Source organism: Chiroxiphia lanceolata, chromosome 7 (genome assembly GCF_009829145.1).
Source record: "Chiroxiphia lanceolata isolate bChiLan1 chromosome 7, bChiLan1.pri, whole genome shotgun sequence".
NCBI classification, from domain to species: domain Eukaryota; kingdom Metazoa; phylum Chordata; class Aves; order Passeriformes; family Pipridae; genus Chiroxiphia; species Chiroxiphia lanceolata.
Window position 1 is genome coordinate 398,971 of NC_045643.1, and position 19,297 is coordinate 418,267.

The 19,297-nt window shown below is 43.8% G+C and overlaps 1 protein-coding gene across 1 annotated transcript in view; it reads right to left on the bottom strand.

The window, feature by feature from the left end:
- The window catches only part of AGAP1 (ArfGAP with GTPase domain, ankyrin repeat and PH domain 1), a 310,001-nt gene that overhangs the window by 44,921 nt on the left and 245,783 nt on the right, over positions 1 to 19,297 (bottom strand). Inside the window, 1 exon segment of the mRNA XM_032693386.1 lies at positions 5,269 to 5,346. Coding sequence (XP_032549277.1) covers positions 5,269 to 5,346 — 78 coding nt within the window.

Sequence of the window (19,297 nt, forward strand, 5' to 3'; positions counted from 1 at the left end):
GCCCTGGCACAGGCTGCCCAGAGAAGCTGTGGCTGCCCCTGGATCCCTGGAAGTGTCCAAGGCCAGGTTGGACGGGGCTTGGAGCAACCTGGGCTAGTGGGAGGTGTCCCTGCCCATGGTAGGGGTGGGACTGGATGAGCTTTGAGGTCCCTTCCAACCCAAACCATTCTGGGATTCCATGATACTCTTTTCACCATAATCTTTCCATAGTAAAGTTACTGCATTTAACCTGAATTCAGATTTATTTTGCTCTGCCAAAAGCCAGACATTGCCACAGCCCACCCACTTCTGGAAAACCAGAGACACAATTTCTGAGAAGCAAAGGATTGTGCAAGAGAAAACAAACATTTAGGCACAGCCCCACTGCCTGTGTTTGTGGTGTGTGACAGAGATCAGATTTAGAAAACTACACTGAAAATTACCACAGGATACAATTAGTCTATAACTTGTTCCAGAGAACTCAATTAAGTCGATGAAAATGTAGGGAAAACACGTGTCCAGAAGTGGTGACCCCTCCTGGTACCCGGCAAAAGCTGTTCTAAAGGACGTGCAGGAATCAGTTTGATATCAATTCCCACTTCCAACCTATTTTATTCTCAATATTAAGAACTGTATAAATAGCCACAGACACCTTGCACCAGTGTTTGAACAAGCACAGTTCAAAGTCACAAAATCATCGAGTATCAGACTGGAAGGGACCTCAAGGATCACCTGGTCCAACCTTTCAGCACTGAAAGCCAAGAGAAGGCAAAGGCTCTTCTCTGCCAGGCACTGTACAGTGAGAAAGTACACCCATTACACCCATCCCAAAAGTCAGCTTTTAAACAAAAAAATATTCCTATTTTTCACAGGATCATAAAGCAACAGCACCATTCAGGCTGGAAAAGACCTCCAAGATCATCAACTCCAACCATTTTCATGGGTATAAATCAGAGACTCGCCAGGCTTAGGGCATTTCTCATAGGCATCTGGCAATATTTTGCCAGAATCAGAAATAAAAATAAATAAATAAATAAATAAATATTCTGGCTTCCAAGGCAACCAGACTTTGCCCAAGGTAGTTGTCATCAGGGGGTGCTGGTGCTGATCAACAGTAACTCACCACGCACGTCCGGTGGGCGATGCCACTCCCTCAGCAAACACTTCCCAGAAACAAGAAGTGCAGCACCAGAAGATTCTCAGTGGTGCATTTCAAACACCCCTGAAGGCCCTTGGAGGGCTGAGGTTCCAGCTGGAATGCTACTCATGCCTGCCTCCAGTAACACCCAGACCCGGTTCAGCTCCCTTTTCATCACACCCTCCTCCCTCTCGCAAAAATCTCTTCTGCTCAAGCACCATCCTCATAACCCTCCACCCTTTCAAAAGGGTGGCAAGCAGGAGCTGCTGAGGTGCCCTGCCACGCACTGTGAGATGTTTACAACACACAGTTTGTGTTATTTACATCCTGTGTAACGTTAACTCTCCTCACCTTTTGCCACCCAGTGTAAATTACCCCCCTAGCTTGGCAGATGTATGTTTATTAGCAGCCTCAATTAAGGAAATATTTGTGCCATGTCCCACTGGGCATGGCTATGCTAATACTTCTCTCCCCTTTCCAAACCCAGTGTCTAAATCTAATTAGTTTTGAAAATCAACCCTATCAGGACAATAGAGCTCTGCTTTTGCTCGCCCACAGCTCTTGATAAAGGTTGTGTTCCACTGGAAGAATTTTATACTGTTTTATATTGCTACCCACGAGTGACAAACTGGTGATGAAAGGCACTGAACCCCTCTACCATACGGACTTGTTGTTTTATTTGGGTGCCAAGACTTCTAAAAAACTTTAAAAATTCAGTTTATGCAGGATGTAACTTCCTGCACAGGCACAGCACCATGGCAGTGAAGGCATCACTAACTCTGAAACCAAAGGGAGGTTGGGGCTTCATGAATATCCAAACTAAAGGTTGCCCATCAGTGCCTGGCAAATCTGACCCAGCACTGTTTAAAATCACATATGTAACTGAGAAGAGTGGAAAAATGAAGATTTAATATCTTTATGCAGGTTAAACCACAGCATGCAGAGCACAGGCATTAAACTCCATAAAGATGATCCTTTCCACTCTGCTGCAAAATCATAAAATCACAGAATCCCAGACTAGTTTGGGTGGGAAGGGACCTTAAAGCTCACCTCATTCCACCCCCTGCCATGGGCAGGGACACCTTCCCCTAGCCCAGGCTGCTCCAAGCCCTGTCCAACCCGGCCTCAGTCTGTTGATACAGAGAAATAATTCTGTATTTTAATAGTACTACAATGATAGCAGGTGCAAGTGATTCCAGCAGGTCTTAACACCAGAGTGGGGTTTGTTTCAAGCATAACTCACTGATACTAGATATTTTCCCCCCCTGGAGAATCAAAGGATTGCTTAAAGCCTGGCTGCCTGCAATAGGGAGCTTTTCACTTGTCAGTGGCTTCCTATAGAAAAAACCTGGATCTGAAAACTAAGAGTTTAGGAAAATCCTAAAATTCACGAGAGTAAGATTTCTTGCAATGATAAAAACTGATGGAGGACAGAGCTGTGGAATTTTTACCTCCTTTCCACCTGACAGGAGGGTGGAGCCAGGTGGGGTTGGTGTTGTTTCCCAGGGAACAAGTGACAGGACAAGAGGACAAGTCTCAAGCTGTGCCACAGGAGGTTCAGGGCATCAGGAAGAATTTCTCCCTGGAAAGGGTGGTCAGGCCTTGGCAGGGGCTGCCCAGGGAGGTTTGGAGTCCCCACCCTGGAGGTGTCCAAGGAAGGACTGGCTGTGGCACTCAGTGCTCTGGGCTGGGGGATGAGGTGGGGATGGGGCACAGGGGGGACTTGATGATCCTAGAGGGCTTTTCCAACCTAAAGGATTCTGTAGTGCCCTCAGAAGGTAGAGTCCTTCAGGGATCTTACACCCTGTGAAAATCCCCCCCTTGCCCACCCACGGCACTGCTTTTGCTGTCCAACAGCCAAGAGGGAGGAGCCCCACGGACGGAGGATGCTCCAGGATGTCACCAGGCTGGGCACCCTGACACCCCTCAGCACAGCTGAGCTGCACAGTTCTCCACCCTAACCTGAGACTGGCTACCCAGAAGCACCCAGAATACCTAAAAATAGCGACAAAAATCACCTGAGAGGCTGCTTTCTGCTCCAAGCCTTTAGAACCCGGACTGTAGGGATGGAAATATTTTTGGTGTGTAAATAGGTGCAACTGAGCAAACCCGAGCTGAGCACCAGAGCAGATTTGTTATCCTGGACTGTCACTTCCCATCCTCGTTCTCTTTTCTGAAGGCACAATTATGGAAGCACGTGGCTTTAATGCCCACAATGCTCATTAACTCGACTTGTGCCCGTCTCACCACTGCAGCTCTCACACAGGGGCTGATGTACCAGCTCAAAGCTATGGAGAACTCTGAACCTGCAGGTTTTAGGGGGGAGAAAACATCCAAATAAAGATTCATTTGCCTAATTTTAGAATTTCATTCTATGTCTCAAAACTCCTTGGGCCATGGCCAGCAGGACCCCATTCCCATACCACGGTGCCTTTGATACTTAGTTTGATGAGTAAGATAAAAGACCCCTGAAAATAGACATGCCCTAAAAAAAACCTTTGTCTGTGAAACACAAGGGAATTCTATATATTTGTTTCCCTGCTGCGATTTAGTAACAGGTAGATATAAAATCACAAGCTTCTCAAGCAGTAAACCTGGAACAACAAATATGCTGATTAGAAGAAAAATTTGGCTGGGAGATAAAACCCAGCAACTATAGGGAAAATTAAAAATTACTAAAGAGGAAAGTGGGGGAAAAAAACCCCAATCAAATCTTATGACTATCTGACAATCATTTTCTCTCATTTTGTATTGAAAAGAAAAGGAACAAAAAAGTTTCACAGCTCTGAAAGGTAATAATTTTATGTTTAGACTGAGAAACAAAATAAAATTATACTTTAGAAAAGCTGCCTTAACAAGCTGGAATAAAATCCCAGTTTTGTTTCCTGCACACACTTTGTTTGGCAGGGAGAGCAACTAGCTGTAATTGTGCAAAAGAAGGAGGGTGATATAAATCACCAAAGGTTAATGACCAGGATGTGAACAGAGGGACTTGTTTACAGAAATAGCTCGCAATTTAAAATTTACAAGAGATTTAATGCCACCGCTTGGCAATCACTAAAATCAACAGCCCAGAAAACAGTGACATTAAGAAAAATATTACAGTTATAATCATTCCAAAATAAGTCAATTAGTGTTAGGGCAGGCGCTCGCCATTACTTGACCCATTTGGTTTGCACTTAAGTGAAGAGAAAAAAAAATCCCCCTCCCTTCCAGCGAGATTACTGAGTTGTGACCTATTTTGCATTCCCTGTTTCTTACACCATCCCTCTTTCATGCTGCTGGAGATGGTGGTGCTGGAGTGTTTTTTTGACCCCCTCTCCTTGCCTGGTTTCCAAGTAATTCTGACCTTTGACATTTGTAATAATAAAAAAAAATATATATATATATAAAAAGGCAGTTTATAATTGTGTTGTTCAAATGAAGGTGGAGGTGTGGGGAGGGGGAAATAAATATATAAAATTCCATGTGCTATTATACAAAAGGCATGACGGGCTGTCTTGGGTGGGAAAAAAGCAATGTAAGTCAATTTGTGAACTTTGGCACCGGGTGACCTTTAGAAATACAACAATATCCAGAATTTACAAGCAAGAGCAGCACATGCAAATGACCCGGCACTGTCTCGCCTCTGGATCAGAGCTGCAAAGAGCATTATGGAGAAGGCTTGCACAAAACAAATTAAGATTGTTACTTAAATGTCACGGCACACTATTGTATTTGGCTACAGATCATTACACCTGATACTAACACTTTTAAAAACTGTAATAACTTGGGAAATATTACATTGAGTGCCCACACGGAGAAAGGGAAAATATATATGTATCTCCTGGAAAAAAAAAATAAATAAAAGGACAAAATGGGTTCCTGAAGTAATTTAAACATCACCACTCCACGACTAGAGGGAAAGGTCAAGATTTAAGTAAAGCTGAAAGGAACACGAATGGCAAAGTAAAAGGCACAACCAGAGAGACGGAAAGCCCAGGTGGAATGACTCTGCAAACACGGGTGGGACAGGCATGCTCGGGGCAAAGCTCACTTCCATGCCCACACTGGGGAGGGGACAGAGGCAAGGAGCACGAAGTTTTGGAGAAGAGGGTTTAAAAAAAGGGGGAAGAGAGGAGGTTTCCATCTGGGACGGGTGGGTTTGTTACCTTCGGTGTTGGTGCTGCTGCTGCTGTATATATTTCGCAGGCTACCAACACGGTTTAGTTTCCAAGCTTTGCGTTTGGCTGCGTCCAGAGAGCAGGAGGGGAAGAGAAAAAAAAGAGAATAAAAATAAAGAAAAAGAAGGGGACCAAAAAAAAAAAAAAAGAAAGAAAGAAAATCAATGAAAAAGGGGAGAAAAGAAACATCAAAAAGCATGTGAAGTAAAATACAAGCACGAGCCTGTTAACAAGTGAAGAGCTCCACACAGAAAATGCACACAGGACCACTCAGCCTCTCCAATCCACGGCCCAGACAGAAAAACTCTTGAGAGGGATTTTTCTTTCAGTCTCTACAACGTGACATGACAAGATTAAATGGATCTGCTATTGGAATAGACAAAAACAGACCAGGAGAAGTAAAAAAAGGCAGGAAGTATTTGTGCAAAGGATACAAGACTAGACAAAACAGCTACTGTAAAATGCAATTTAATTCATGACAGAACAGCCTGACAAGAGCTCCTTTTCCTCCAAAAGCCTGTAGGGATCACTTGGTGCCTGGAGTTCACCCTTAAACCTCCTTTTTACATCATCACCTTTAAAAATTGAAGTGATGATGTAATGACCTTGAATCCTCCTAACAACAAATGCTATTTGTAGTGCTGAGCTCAGAGACATTAAAATCATCACAGAATCACAGGATGGCCTGGGCTGGATGGACCTTAAAGCCCATCCAGTCCCACCCCCTGCCACGGGCAGGAACACCTTTCACTAGCCCAGGTTGCTCCAAGCCCCGTCCAACTTGGCCCCATCCAGGGCTGGGGCAGCCAGAGCTTCTCTGGGTATCACCTAATTATTCTGAAGAGTGTCAAGCAGACATTGATGCAATCAATGTTTGTGGTCCTCCTTTCCTTCCCCCCCTGGCAAATCACTGCAAAATCAAGGTGTTTATTTGGAAACAAACAAAAAAAAAATCGATCCTTTACACAGAACAGTAACATCCCCATTTTATTAGAATTGACTCAAACTTTGAGATTCTCTGAGCTCCCGGCTGCTGTTTCACAATTAGCAGAAAATATTGCTCAAAAACACTCCACTCCTGTGCTCATTAGGGGAGAGCACATTTTCACCCTCTTTAAAATCGACGTGTTTTGCCTCAAGAGTGAAATCCCAGCATGAGAAGGACGTTCAATCAAAAATATGTTTAGGCTGGGATTCATCAGACAGCAATTGCATGAAACATCCAAGTACACCAGGACACTGCTGGCACTGCCAGCAACTAAAAAACCAGGGAAGTGGTGGGATTAGCATCCCTGCAAGTGTGACTGTGGCCCCTGGGGACCTGGTTTGGTGGTGAACACAGTGGTGCTGGGTTAATGGTTGGACTCAACCATCTCAGAGGTCTCCTCAGGGACCTTAGACCCTCCCCTCTCCCACCACAGATGCTCCTCACCCTTTGGGATGACAGAGACATCACACAACATACCAAGTGCTGGGATGCAATAATTTTAAAATTTTCTTTCTGTATTTATGAGGGAACTTTTTGAATGCCCCACAAAAGTCAGACCAAACGGCTGCTTCCAGGGAAAAGGAACAGTGACGTGAAGTCATTCCAATCTTTAACAAAAAGCCCGGTTTTCAGCTGAAGAGCTAAGGCTGTTAAGCCATATGAGGTTTTAATAAAGCCATCTGCAGGCTTTTATGTCATATACTGAAAAGGAGGACTGGATTCGCAGTGACATCATCAAATCTGAAAGTGTTTTCACTGGGTGCATCCTTCAAGCTGAAAAAAACCTTTCATTTTAACAAGTCTCAGCACCTACAGAGGCACAATTGCCCAGCAGAGAACTTGTTTTTCCTCTAAAACATTTACATATAAATAGGCAAAATCGAGGTTTGGCACCCTCTGAAGGGAAGACGGTCTGCAGTGCACAGAGACCCTTTCCCAGTCCCTTTTCCATTTTTCACACTTTAATGGCATGTTTGAGTCTGGCTGTGTGAGCAGGAGCGAACTCTCAGCCTGGTTTTCTATTAACCTATTGATGAAATAATCCATTTTAATGTGGTAGGTGTCAGGTCTTTCCCTTCTCTTTAAACAAATGGACTTTTCCCACAGTGATGCTGAGGTCCTGATACATCCCAGTGTGTCCCTTCCCACTGATTAGGCTCCAGCCTGTTTGCTCCAGGTGCTCTCCTGGCTTTGAGGATTCAACAGGATTATCAGCAGGAGGGTCTGGGCACTGCCAAGCGCAGCCTCTGCGGGGTGACTGATGTGCCAGGGCCCAGTGGAGCCTCCTACCCTGCCTGCCTTTGGAATGACAGTGTTGTTACCAACCAACAAGGCTGGAACAGGCACCACAGGTCATTATTTGCCTGGTTTGGCTTTCACTTATATCACAGGATATTCAGCCTCTCCAGTCTGGGTTCACTTGCTGGGTCCAAAGTTAATTCAACAAAAGCTCCTGTTGCCGACTCTATATATCTATATATCTATATCCATATTATATCTATATTATATCTACATCTATTATTTATATCATATACACACTTAAACAATCAAATCAACCCCAACTGGTTACCAAGAAAAAGCTGTAAGAAATACTCCATTATGTAACAGCAAAACTCACTAATTAGAAAGATCCTTAAGGCAGATTGATTTGAAGTATCTCCTGGAAGTGTGTTTTCTTCCAAAAAAGCCACTAAGAAGTGTCTCTAACTAGAGATTCCAGAAAAAAACCAGAAACACACCTCTCTCAAACATCAAATACCTGGAATGAATTTAGCTATATACACCCATATCACCAAGTGCCACATCCACTCAGTTTTTGAGCACTGCCAGGGATGGTGACCCCTCCACTGCCCTGGGCACCCCTTTCCAATGCCTGACCACCCTTTCAGCGAAGAGTTTTTCCTGATGTCCAACCTGAAAAAGACTCATACAAATTTGGAAGGGTCAGAAGTGTTTTCTGCTGTGGTTTTCCTACAAAGAACCTTAAACTGCTTAAATCAAATACACCAGGACACTTGTGAGGTGAAGAACTGCTACAGACTGGTTGCTGCAAAGGGGGAAAGGCTGCAGAGCACACAGAGCCTGGAGATCATGGAGGCCTTTGCCATGACTTGGTAGGCACTGACTGGGCTCACTGTGCTTTTCCAGAGGCAATTCCACTCCCTTATTTCAGCTTTCTATGTCCTGAGCTGCAGTTTTTCCATTTGTGAGACAGGGACTGTGATGCACACGCTTTGAAGTGGGAGCTGTACAGGTTACTTGATGGCTCTGCAGGTCTTTGAACATCCAAAAACAATCAGAAGAGAGCCCTAAACACTGAATCCAAGCAGAAGATACTTAAATCTAGTGGGAGATGAAACCTGTTGGGTCTCTCCATGACAATGGAGTCCATGACAATGCAGCTCTGGGAGGAAATCCAGCTGGATCTGGAGACACAGAGAGGTCTCCCTTTGCTGATGTTTTTGAGGACTCCACTGTGAGCTGAACTATACCCACTTAACACACACTCTGCATGTAAAATAGCCTCATATCTTAGAGTGAAAACAGGCATGTTGGTATCACAGAAGAACACCAGGCTTCAGTAGAACCTTTTGCCAAGATATGGAGTAACTGGGAATCAGTTAAACTTGATCACTCCCAATCACCCCCTCTCTTAGTATTTGTGCAGACAGTAACTTCCCAGCTGTGACCATCCCCCTGCTTTCTTTAACAGGCCTGCTATTTATTCTCTGTTAATGACTCTACTTGTCCTGTTTTGATTAGGTTTTGTAGTAAATATGTTACTACCACCATGACCATGTACCATTCTTTCTAAAAGCAGCAGATGTTTGTAGAAGGGATGTACCCACATGTGATCTGAGGATCCATCTGTTTGGTACCAGGGAAGTTCTCTGAGGATGCTCAACGTACTATACTCAACAAAACCTCATATTAACCCCTTTAAATCTGCACTAATTCAGTTCTTTATATATTTTGATAAGCAGAAATATGCTTTTACTCTTAGGAGACTCTTAATATCTACAGTTTCACCCTTGCTGATCAGCAGAACAGGAGTTTGCCCAACACCACCACACTCTTTGAGTTCCATTAAGATGCAACTCAGGAGATTCTCAGCCCATGGAAACTCGTTTCTGAGACTGTGAAAGGGCTTGACATTGTCTCACCCTATGTGAAAGCAATGACAAAAATTCCTCCAAAAGGGTTAAAAAAAAGGCAGCCCAAACCCCAGGCACATCTAATATACAACATTTAAAAAGTAAAATAAACTGGAAACATTGTGTTTCTAGACCCGTCCAACACCTAAATTTTAAAATAAAAATAATCAAACCACAAAGTGTACAGAACTTAAAAATCACAGAATCATAAAATCACAAAATCACAGGATTCTCAGATGGTTTGGGTTGGAAGGGGCCTTTGAGCCCTTCTCATTCCAACCCCCTTATCCAACCCCTGCCACAGGAAGGGATGATAAATGTGTCCACCAATTTTTTATAATTTCTAACAAATATGTACAGCTTATCTATTAACCCAGATTTCCAAAGAAAACATGAATATGACTCTAAAGTTTCCAAACACACCTGTTTGGTGCATGGATGTTACCAAGATATACATCCCAGAGGGCTAAAAAAACGGATCCAAGAGACAACAAGTATTTCATATGGTAACAGTCCTAAATATGCTCTTTCTGGACTCCAGAATACTCAAAAAACAAGCTGATGTAAAGTAAATTAGTAAAGTAAATTACTAAAAGTGCTGAGTTACAGACATTTCTCCAAACACAAGTAAAATTCTCTGTCTGGTACAAAAAAACCCCCCTCTTTCTTCCAGAACTGAAATCCTTCCCAGCGCTCTATTTTAAACCCAGAAAACACTCTAAAAGTAATACTTCAAATCCTATTAATAGTTAATTACGTTTGGCTTCTATTCAGCTTTGAACATTCCAAATGAAGGGAAAAAAAAATGAAAACACATTCATACTTCTGCTCGTGACAGGGGAAAAAAGTTACTCTAATTAAACATTCCTAAAAAATGTTTTTAATTTTTTTTTTTTTCCTCCTTGCAATATTTCTCCATCAAAACTTCTGCAATAGGTAAAGGACCCACTAAACGACTTCACTGCCTTTCCAATACACTATAAACATACAAGATTTGAATTGACAAAACTAAATGGTAATTGGAAACATTTCTCTCAGTTTTTCATTATCGTGAAGCAGAAAATTATGGCCCCTTTTCTCCACACACACACAAAAAAAATCCCTTCTCAACCACCTAGAAAAATTGTCTTTTAATAAAAGCTTTAGATTATACTATCATATTTCAAAGGCAACGAGCAGTTGAAGCAGCTAATCAAAGGTGTAATTATTTAATGAGCCTCCCCCTGCCACGGAAGGGGCTGTGAGGGCCTGGCTGTGATCAATGGACCACCAGCTCCAGCTCCAGCCCTGCAAAACAACCCCTTCCCAGGGTTAGCTCCTCCAGTTTGGGTTGACTCCACGAGGCCAGCTGAGCTATTATGGAATTAGGACAATCAGTTTGTCACTCTGCCACTGCTTTTTTTTTTTTTCGGACGCGTCTGGACTAAAAATAATAAAAAAAAAACCAACCGTAAAGAGCTTTTCCTGCAGAGGAAACGAAAACATTGCCCTGACAAAACGTGGTTTGTCAAGATCATTGCTGATTTTTTCACTTCTAATGCTGCATGACAGTTTTCTGTACAGCCCAGCTGCCCGACTCCAGTAATTCACATGTAAAAACCACCCCAAACGTGCTGATTGAAAATTACCTATTTGTCTTAATTGCACTTTAATATTTATATTCAAATAGATCCATATTAATCTACTTCAGAGGAGTGAAGCCAGCTACAGCACAAGCAGGCCTTGAAACTCCATTCCATTGCTTATATCATATCTTTTACACCTGGAAATATGACAAGAATAACCTATAATCATCATGCATTAATTACCAGAGCTATCCACAAGCTAAGCAAGTGTCCAGCACACCTTGGCTTATTCTTGGCTTACAACAAAGCACTTTATTATATCTAAGCCTCAAATGCTAAATATGAACTACTCCTGTTATACTTCTTTTGTGGTACTAAATTCCCTTTTCTCTGGGCTACAGTATTAGATTTCACAGAATCACAGAATCGTCATGGTTGGAAAAGACCACCAAGATCATCAGCTCCAACCTTCAACCAAATACCACTGAACCATACTGCAAAATGCCACATCCTCTCATCTACTGAACACTTCCAGGAATGGTGACTTCATCACTTCACTGGGCATCCCCTTCCATTTGATCCAAGTTATCGGCCCTTCTGGAATTTCAAAGGTATTTGAATTTCTACCCAATTATCCAGATTTTAAGATCACTGCCATGCCTGTAATTGGTATCATCAGAGCTCAGGTGACACCACCACCTGGGATGCCACCGGAAACCAGAGCCGGTGAGGAAGCACTTCCCAACCCTGCACCTTGCAGCTAAATATGACCCCAGGATGCAAGGGGAGACTGACAGAGGCTTCTTCAGACCACTACACCTGGCCAGAACGGCACCTGTGACAACAAACCCTGATGTGACACCAAAAGCACTCGGGTTTTGAGATCCTTATTGGCAAAGCTCCCACTACCGTGGAATGGCTTGGGTGGGAAGGGACCTTTTAAAGGTTGTCTTGAACAATCTCTTGTAATGAATAATTATACCACGCAAAATGCACCATCACTATATCCAACTCAGTGTATTTGGATGGACAGCAGGAAAAAGCATCCCTGAAGAGGAAAGAAGAGTGTGGGTGAGGAATCCAGGCACACTGAGGAAAGGAAGATTAGTGGAGCAGGAGTGGGACACAGAGGGGTTGTGTGGGGTTATTTGCCCAGACACAGTACTGACTGTGGGAACAGAGACACTTCCCTGCTCACCCCAGGAAGCAGTGCCTTCCTGGCACAATGGATTGATCCGTGTCTCGGACCATCCGTGGACAAGGAGCCGACGCTCGCCCGTCACAGGCTGACAAACGAGGGGCACTGGAATCCCTTCAGCAAGGATGCACTGCCTGCACCCTTCTCCCTTGGAACACGAAGCTGCCACGTTTGGCTGCTGGTGCCAGCAATTACTGTCAAGAAACCAGCTACAGAACAACAGAAAGAGCTTCTGCTGCTCCTCACTGCTCACTTTTAAAGGATATACTCAGTGCAGGCATCTTGAAATTTCCCACAGTTTTTGGCTACAAAATTTCTGTTCCAATGTATATCAGGTGTCAGAGTGGAAACACTGCAAACTAGAAATAAAATATACTACCATAACTAGTATAACTGGGTGGAACTAATGCCAAAAAGAGCATGTTTGGGGGTTTTTTAGGTGGTAGAAAATCTGTAACTTGTTTGAAGATAAAAATATTTACATATGAAGTGGGATGGGAAGGTGCTCTCTGCATATCAACGAGCTCCACAGCACCTTCTTGCCAAGGTATCTTAAAAGAAACAAGGGAAAGCTGAGCCAGGACATGGGCAGGACCAATATTTATGAAATTCTTACAAGGTCTCATTTACTTGAGATTTTTTGTAGATACAGATGATGAAGTGTTTGATTTTTTCAAAGACCTGGGTATATTGCTTATCTTGCATTTATTTTGCTCAGCATTTATTACAATTATTTTAAAATAAATAAAGGGGACTTTGCACTACCCTCTGATAACAAAGGAGGCTTGTAAGTCATCTGTTTCTTTTAAGACAGCAGAAAGGTACACTAGGCACCATTGCCACTTTGGCATTCCAGCTTTTACTTAGTTAAAAGGAATTGGAACATGGAACAGAAATGGGAATTTCCATTCCTACCCTCTCCCATCTTTCTCACCATTTTCTCACCTATTAAATCCATAACATCCACCCTACTGTAAAAGGTAAGCTCACAGTAGGCAAACAAAAACTTAAACAAAAAGATGCCACAAGCTGTTTCCCCTCCTGAAAAAGCAGGTGCTGTCCCTGTCAGCTCCTCAGGACCACCAGACACACCAGACCATAAAGCACAGACAAGGTAACTTCGGTAGAGGATCCAAACCCTGCTCAACAACACAAGTCACCTGAGGCCAGGCAAAAGAACACCTTGTGCTCCACCATTCTGGGAAAGACTGTCCATAAGGCATCTCATGGATCAAAGGGGCTCAGCTGCTGCCCAGAGAGGTTGTGACTCCCCATCCCTGAAGTGTCCAAGCCAGGTTGGGCAGGGCTTGGAGTAACCTGGGCTAGTGGAAGGTGTCCCTGCCCATGGCAGGGGGTGGAATGAGATGGCCCCTTTAAGGTCCCTCTCCACACAAACCATTCCATGATCCTATCATATCATCCTTTGCAGAGACCCAGCCCTGATCCAGGCTCATTAGCAGTTTGCCCTCCAGCACGGGCACAGATGAGGAACATGCACACACAGCCCCCTTCTGTTTGTTCTGGGGGAATCACATCCATATGTGAGCAGACACAGCACCGCTTCCCACTGCAGCTTTACATATAGAACATAAATTCTTTGTTAATTTTCATCACGTGTAAAAACAAACAGGAGCCAGTCTTCCAGAATTAGGTGCTTAATAGTTCAGCATGTTACTCAGTCCCATGTTAACATAGGGATTCCTTGCTGGAGAAACTATTGGAGAGATTTATTGTGTCAAGGTCTTTTCCTACAAACTACTGAGCCACCTTTAATGATTGTTTCTCTATAAACCTGAAAGCTTGTGCTAAAACAGGATGGTCCCCTTGGAATCATTCAGGTTGGAAAAAAACCCCTGAAGGCCCTTTTTACCTCAGGTTCCACATCATCCTGCACTGACAGAGAAGGCAACTTCCAGGTCCTTCCCTTGACTGCATTAGAAAATGCAGACCTGCAGATGTTGGGACCTACAGTGCAAGGAGGACAACCTCAGCACCCTGGTCTAGTGGGAGGTGTCCATGCCCATGGCAGGGAGTTGGAACTGGATGGTCTTTGAGGTCCCTTCCAACCCAAAAATCTATAAATTTCCATTTTAGGACTCCTTGAAGCCTGAAAAATTAAAATCAAATAGCTTGCTCAAAGCAGGCAATGGGATAAAGCAGCATGGAATTTTCACACATAGTTTACAAAGAAGCCAACATAATCTTCCCACACTCTCTGCTCAGCCAATGGTTGTGCCATTACCCAACATCTGCCCGGATGCTGCTTTGTACAAATCCCACAAGCTCAGGGTTAACTCGTGCCTCTCTGCGGCTGCTCTTACGTGAAGGTTATCATTCCTGTAATTCGACTTTTTTTTCCAAAGCTGCAGTTGCAGAAAATCCCCGGGGAGATGCTGTGATTAGCTCTGGAATGAGGTCGGAAAAAGGAGGTTGCAATTTGACATTTGCATGTTTGAAGCACGGTGTGTTCTGGCAGGGACACACAAACACCACGTGGCCGCCTGAGCGAGCAAGGAATTAAGAAGCCGCGCTGCCTTCCACCTTCCAGCAAAACCCCCAGGAACAACTGCACTGGGCCTGGGAAGGTAAATATTAAATCCTGAATTTACATCAGAACCCGGTGTCACAGGCTCCCTTACAAGCCACAGCTCCGAGGTGTTAACTACTAACTGGCTCAACCACAATGGCCGTTACTAATCGCTTACTGAATAATGGAAGTGACACAACTGATAAAAGGTTTCAATCCTGGAAAAAAGTGATTTATAGTATTTCACTCTACTGGCACTGTTATTTGTATGACAAATGGTCAGACAGACACCAGTTAATCTCTGCACACCTCCTAGTCTGATGTGGCAGCCTCCGCCGGAGCATCCAAATAATCAGGAAGCGCTCGCGCCGCGGCCACGCCGGCGCCAGGGCCCGAAGGCTGGGATTCTGTCAAGGCTGAGCCCCAAATCAATTTACCCGATGTTGTGGGTTTTTTTTTTGGTTTTTTTTTTTGGTAGGGGGGAGGAAGAAAAAGGAAAGAGGAGTATCATCATAAAGCAGGGAAGCTGCAGCCTTGCAGCAGGAGGGACCAGCCCTGCTCCTCCAGTGCAGAAATGAAATCATCAATACGAGCACGGCATTAATGATTCCACAAAGCTCCACGTTGTTTATGGATCTTCCCTGATGGCAAAAGCCGAACTGCAGAGTCACACAGAGCTGTCACAACTGGTATGGTGCAGCAGAATATCCCTCCCCACACCGTGTACTGCAAATCCCATCTTCCCCTTGGACAGGAGACAGGGATGGGGCAGCTTTAAAGGGAGGAGACAGGATTTCCCTCCCTTGAGAAATGAACAGGGCTTTATATTTACAAGCAGCCCATCAAGAACAGCTTCATCTCATTGGTCCTCTTGGTATTATCCCACTCCCTGCAGAAGTCAAACCTATTTTATCAAGCCAGCCTTTCAAAAGCAGCAAATCCCAGTGCTGAGCTTCCTTGAGTTTGCTTTATTCCCATGTGTTATTTTTCTTAAAAAACAAAAATCCACTTCTATAAAACCAATGCCCACTTCTCTTTAATGAAGGGGGTGGTTGGAACTACATAGTCTTTAAGGTCTCTTTCCAACTCAAGCCACTCTGTGATTCTACGACTCTAAGAAAAAGAAAACAACCACACAGGGGGAGAATAAAAGCCAATTCTGCCAACTGAACAAAGTGATGGACCAGAGATTTCTGTATTCACGTGATGCAGTCGGACTGGTACGTTCAGAGCTGTAACTCATACTTTGTGAACCACTAACTAAACCCCACACAGCCTCCTCAGATTTACAGGCAGGTTCACAAGCAGTACTGGTTGTAGTTCCTCATCTCATTCTGCTGTTAAAAAAGTGAAATTTAAAATAAACAGCGTATTACAATCCAGCTAAGCCACAATAAAAACCAGCTTTTACAGGGATGCCAAAGGGTCACATATGATATTTAAAGGTTACATAGCACTTGAAGGGTCCATTTGGATTACAGCCCACACAGGCAAGTTCTCATTGCCTTCTCCACTATTTGTATATATTATAGGCCTCAATGCAGAGCAGCCCTTGGCAAGTTGCAAGATTTTTTAGGCTGTAGGAGGCCAAGGGTGAGGTATTTTGATCCCCTGCATTTAACTCATGAAGGAAGAAAAGTGTAATAAACAGATGCTGAGGTTCACACAAACAGACATCAGCTGGTAAAAGTGCAGCACCTTTTGGATGGAGATAACAGATTCCACAGTCATCAAGGCCAGGAAAAAAAATGCTGCAGCAATTGAGAAAGTCAAAATGTGAAGACCAGATCACACACTTCAGTGACACTCAAGGAGCTAAGGATGGCATTTTTCTGTCACACTGACATGGAAGGGAAATAGCAATCACAGAATCCCAGAATGCTTTGGGTTGGGAGGAACATTAAAGCTCACCCTGTTCCAACCCCCTGCCATGGGCAGGGACACCTTTCACTAGCCCAGGTTGCTCCAAGCCTCGTCCAACCTGGCCTTGGACACTTCCAGGGATGGGGCAGCCACAGCTTCTCTGGGCAACCTGTGCCAGGGCCTCCCCACCCTCCCAGGGAAGAATTCCTTCCCAATATCTCAGCTAAACCTGGATAGGGAATACAAAGCCCCAGCAGATCAATCTCTGGGTTGGCCACAGGAAGACAGAAGCTCGGTTTGCACGTGCACACAGGAGAACATTCACAGGAGAGGAGGAGGAGGGAGCTGACAAACCAGGAGCAGCAATCAGAATTTTCTCCAGAAGGCTTAGAAGACCCCTGGAGAGGTAAAAGTCTTCCAGGCTGCATTCCCACTAGCAGGAGAAATGTGGATGGAGTAGGAAGATGACTACCATGGGAATCAAGGAAAAAAAAAATCACCCAGAACACCAAAGAGCACGCAGCTGAAAACAAACCCCAAAAGTTAACTCCTCCCTGGGGCTGGATGATGGGCACCCATTAGCTGCTTCCTGTGATCTGAGGACTAACTCAGTGTACTTGCTCCTGAAAGATAACTGTGATAATGTGGCATTAAAAATTGCTCAGCTTTTTATCACTTGACAATCTCCTGTAAGAGATTTGGACAGCTCTGTTACTCTGCCAGTGGAAATCACTTTCTAACCGTATCACATATCAGCCTTCCCATTATTTCACACCAGACCAATGTGAGGTTAAATAATACACAGATTCTTCAGGATCCCTTCCCTCTTTTCAGCTACAAGCATAATATCCATTTTTTTCCAGTTCTCACTGCTACAAGAACCCTTCAAAATTACATGACAGTTGATTAGAAAGCTCTTAAGTCAACTTTGTAGGACTCCTGCCCACAGCTAATCTGGTTGTGCAGATATAAGTAATAAATCAATAAATAAAACACACTGTAGAGGAAGTTTAGCTGACACGTAACTGTTTAGAAGCACAAAATTAAGGTGAGCTGAGTTCTTATCTCTTTTTCTCAGTGACAGCAAATTTCTTGGTTTTCCTTTCTGAAATCAGGATTCACTGTTATAGTCTTTCATCAGGCATTGGAGTCGTACCATGGCTAGAATTTATTTGGTGCTGATGAGTTTAAGGAATTCCTCTTTCCTCAACCTTGCACACCTCACATTCTACAGACCACCAATTCTTTTTAAATATCATTTTTAAAGATCTTTCTTGATATCTTTCTAATATCCTTAATTTCCTTTATCAGCCAAGACATTTTCCATCTACTGATTCATATTCATCACCTTCGCTATCCTTCCCACTGACACTTCCCTACCTTGTTTCCTGCACTTCCCCCCTCAAGCACAGTGCTTTTTAGAACACAGGCACCCTTTGGAGTGCAGAACTGTAAGGCCTGTGCACTTCACCCTTCCTAAACATTTCCACATTCTTCACCTAATTACGTCCAACCCACACAGCTTCTGTCACTGTTGCTCAGGATTACAGAAAATGTGTTAAAAGCTTTGAGCTTGTGTACATATATCTGTATTAATGAAGAGAACTTTGATGTGTTTGCTCAAGGCAGAGGAGTTCAGCTTCTCTTGTACCACACCTCAGCTTCCAGCACACCACTTATTGCCCAGTTACTTACTCTGCATCTCCCAGGCCTTGTGAGGGATTTGCATGGCACTGCTGTATTTTTCTAACCCATCAATCAGCTCTCCAAAAGGAAGCACAGGCTCTCTCTCCCTTCCATGTGGTGTTAATGTGCAGGTAGTTGGAGTAATTGGTGGCATAAAAACCCCATGACACAGTGGTACAAAACTACTGCCAAAACACTGTGCCATCAACTACAGTGAAGGTTGATAGAGATTATTTCTTTTAGGGGGTGTATCTGCATGTGCACACAATTGAAAGACTGCCTGTTGGGTGGGCAAGAACAAATGGGTTTGGTAAAGAAACTAAGCATGAAAAGCCAAAAGCAAGGTGCAATCACAGGTAATATCAAGCTCATGACAAAGTCAGAGCCATCAACCAGACATTGACCTGTTGGGTTTCCTCCAGACCAATAAAACACTGTCTTCAGGGAAGTCTTAATGTCACTGAGAGGATACATATCCCTGAAAAATGCTGTAACCAACCGAGTCAGCTTTTCCTGTTTGAAATGGGCATACACTGCAGGTACCAAAACTCCTGAGTAACTGATGGGAACTCCCAGGTTACTGTAACTGGGGGAGGACGTCATCCCACCGACTGATGTAGCTCAGGGAAGCAGTTTCACCCCCAAAATGGAGGGGAAATAATGAAACCTGTCCCCAGAGCCATACAGCTGAGATATAAACAGGGATTTAAAGGAGAGTTTTTCTAGTTAATCTCTCAGCATTTCCCCAGTTCTCATTTCAATCTAGTCCATTCCTCCCACCCCCTTGCAAAAGCAGCTGGACTTCTGACTTACATGACCATTACAGAGGTTGTAGGGTGTTTTGGCAGTACCCTTTACTTTTACCCTTACAGGTAAAAATCTCCATCTCCTCTTTCCACAAAGCTTCTTGAGGGGAAAAAAAAGGCATAAAAAAAATTTCATTTCAGATTTGCCAGTCAAAATCTCAGGCTCCAGCACACTGAATGAAATGACAGAACCCTTTTGTACTTTGCAGGGTCTCCATGATCTACTCTG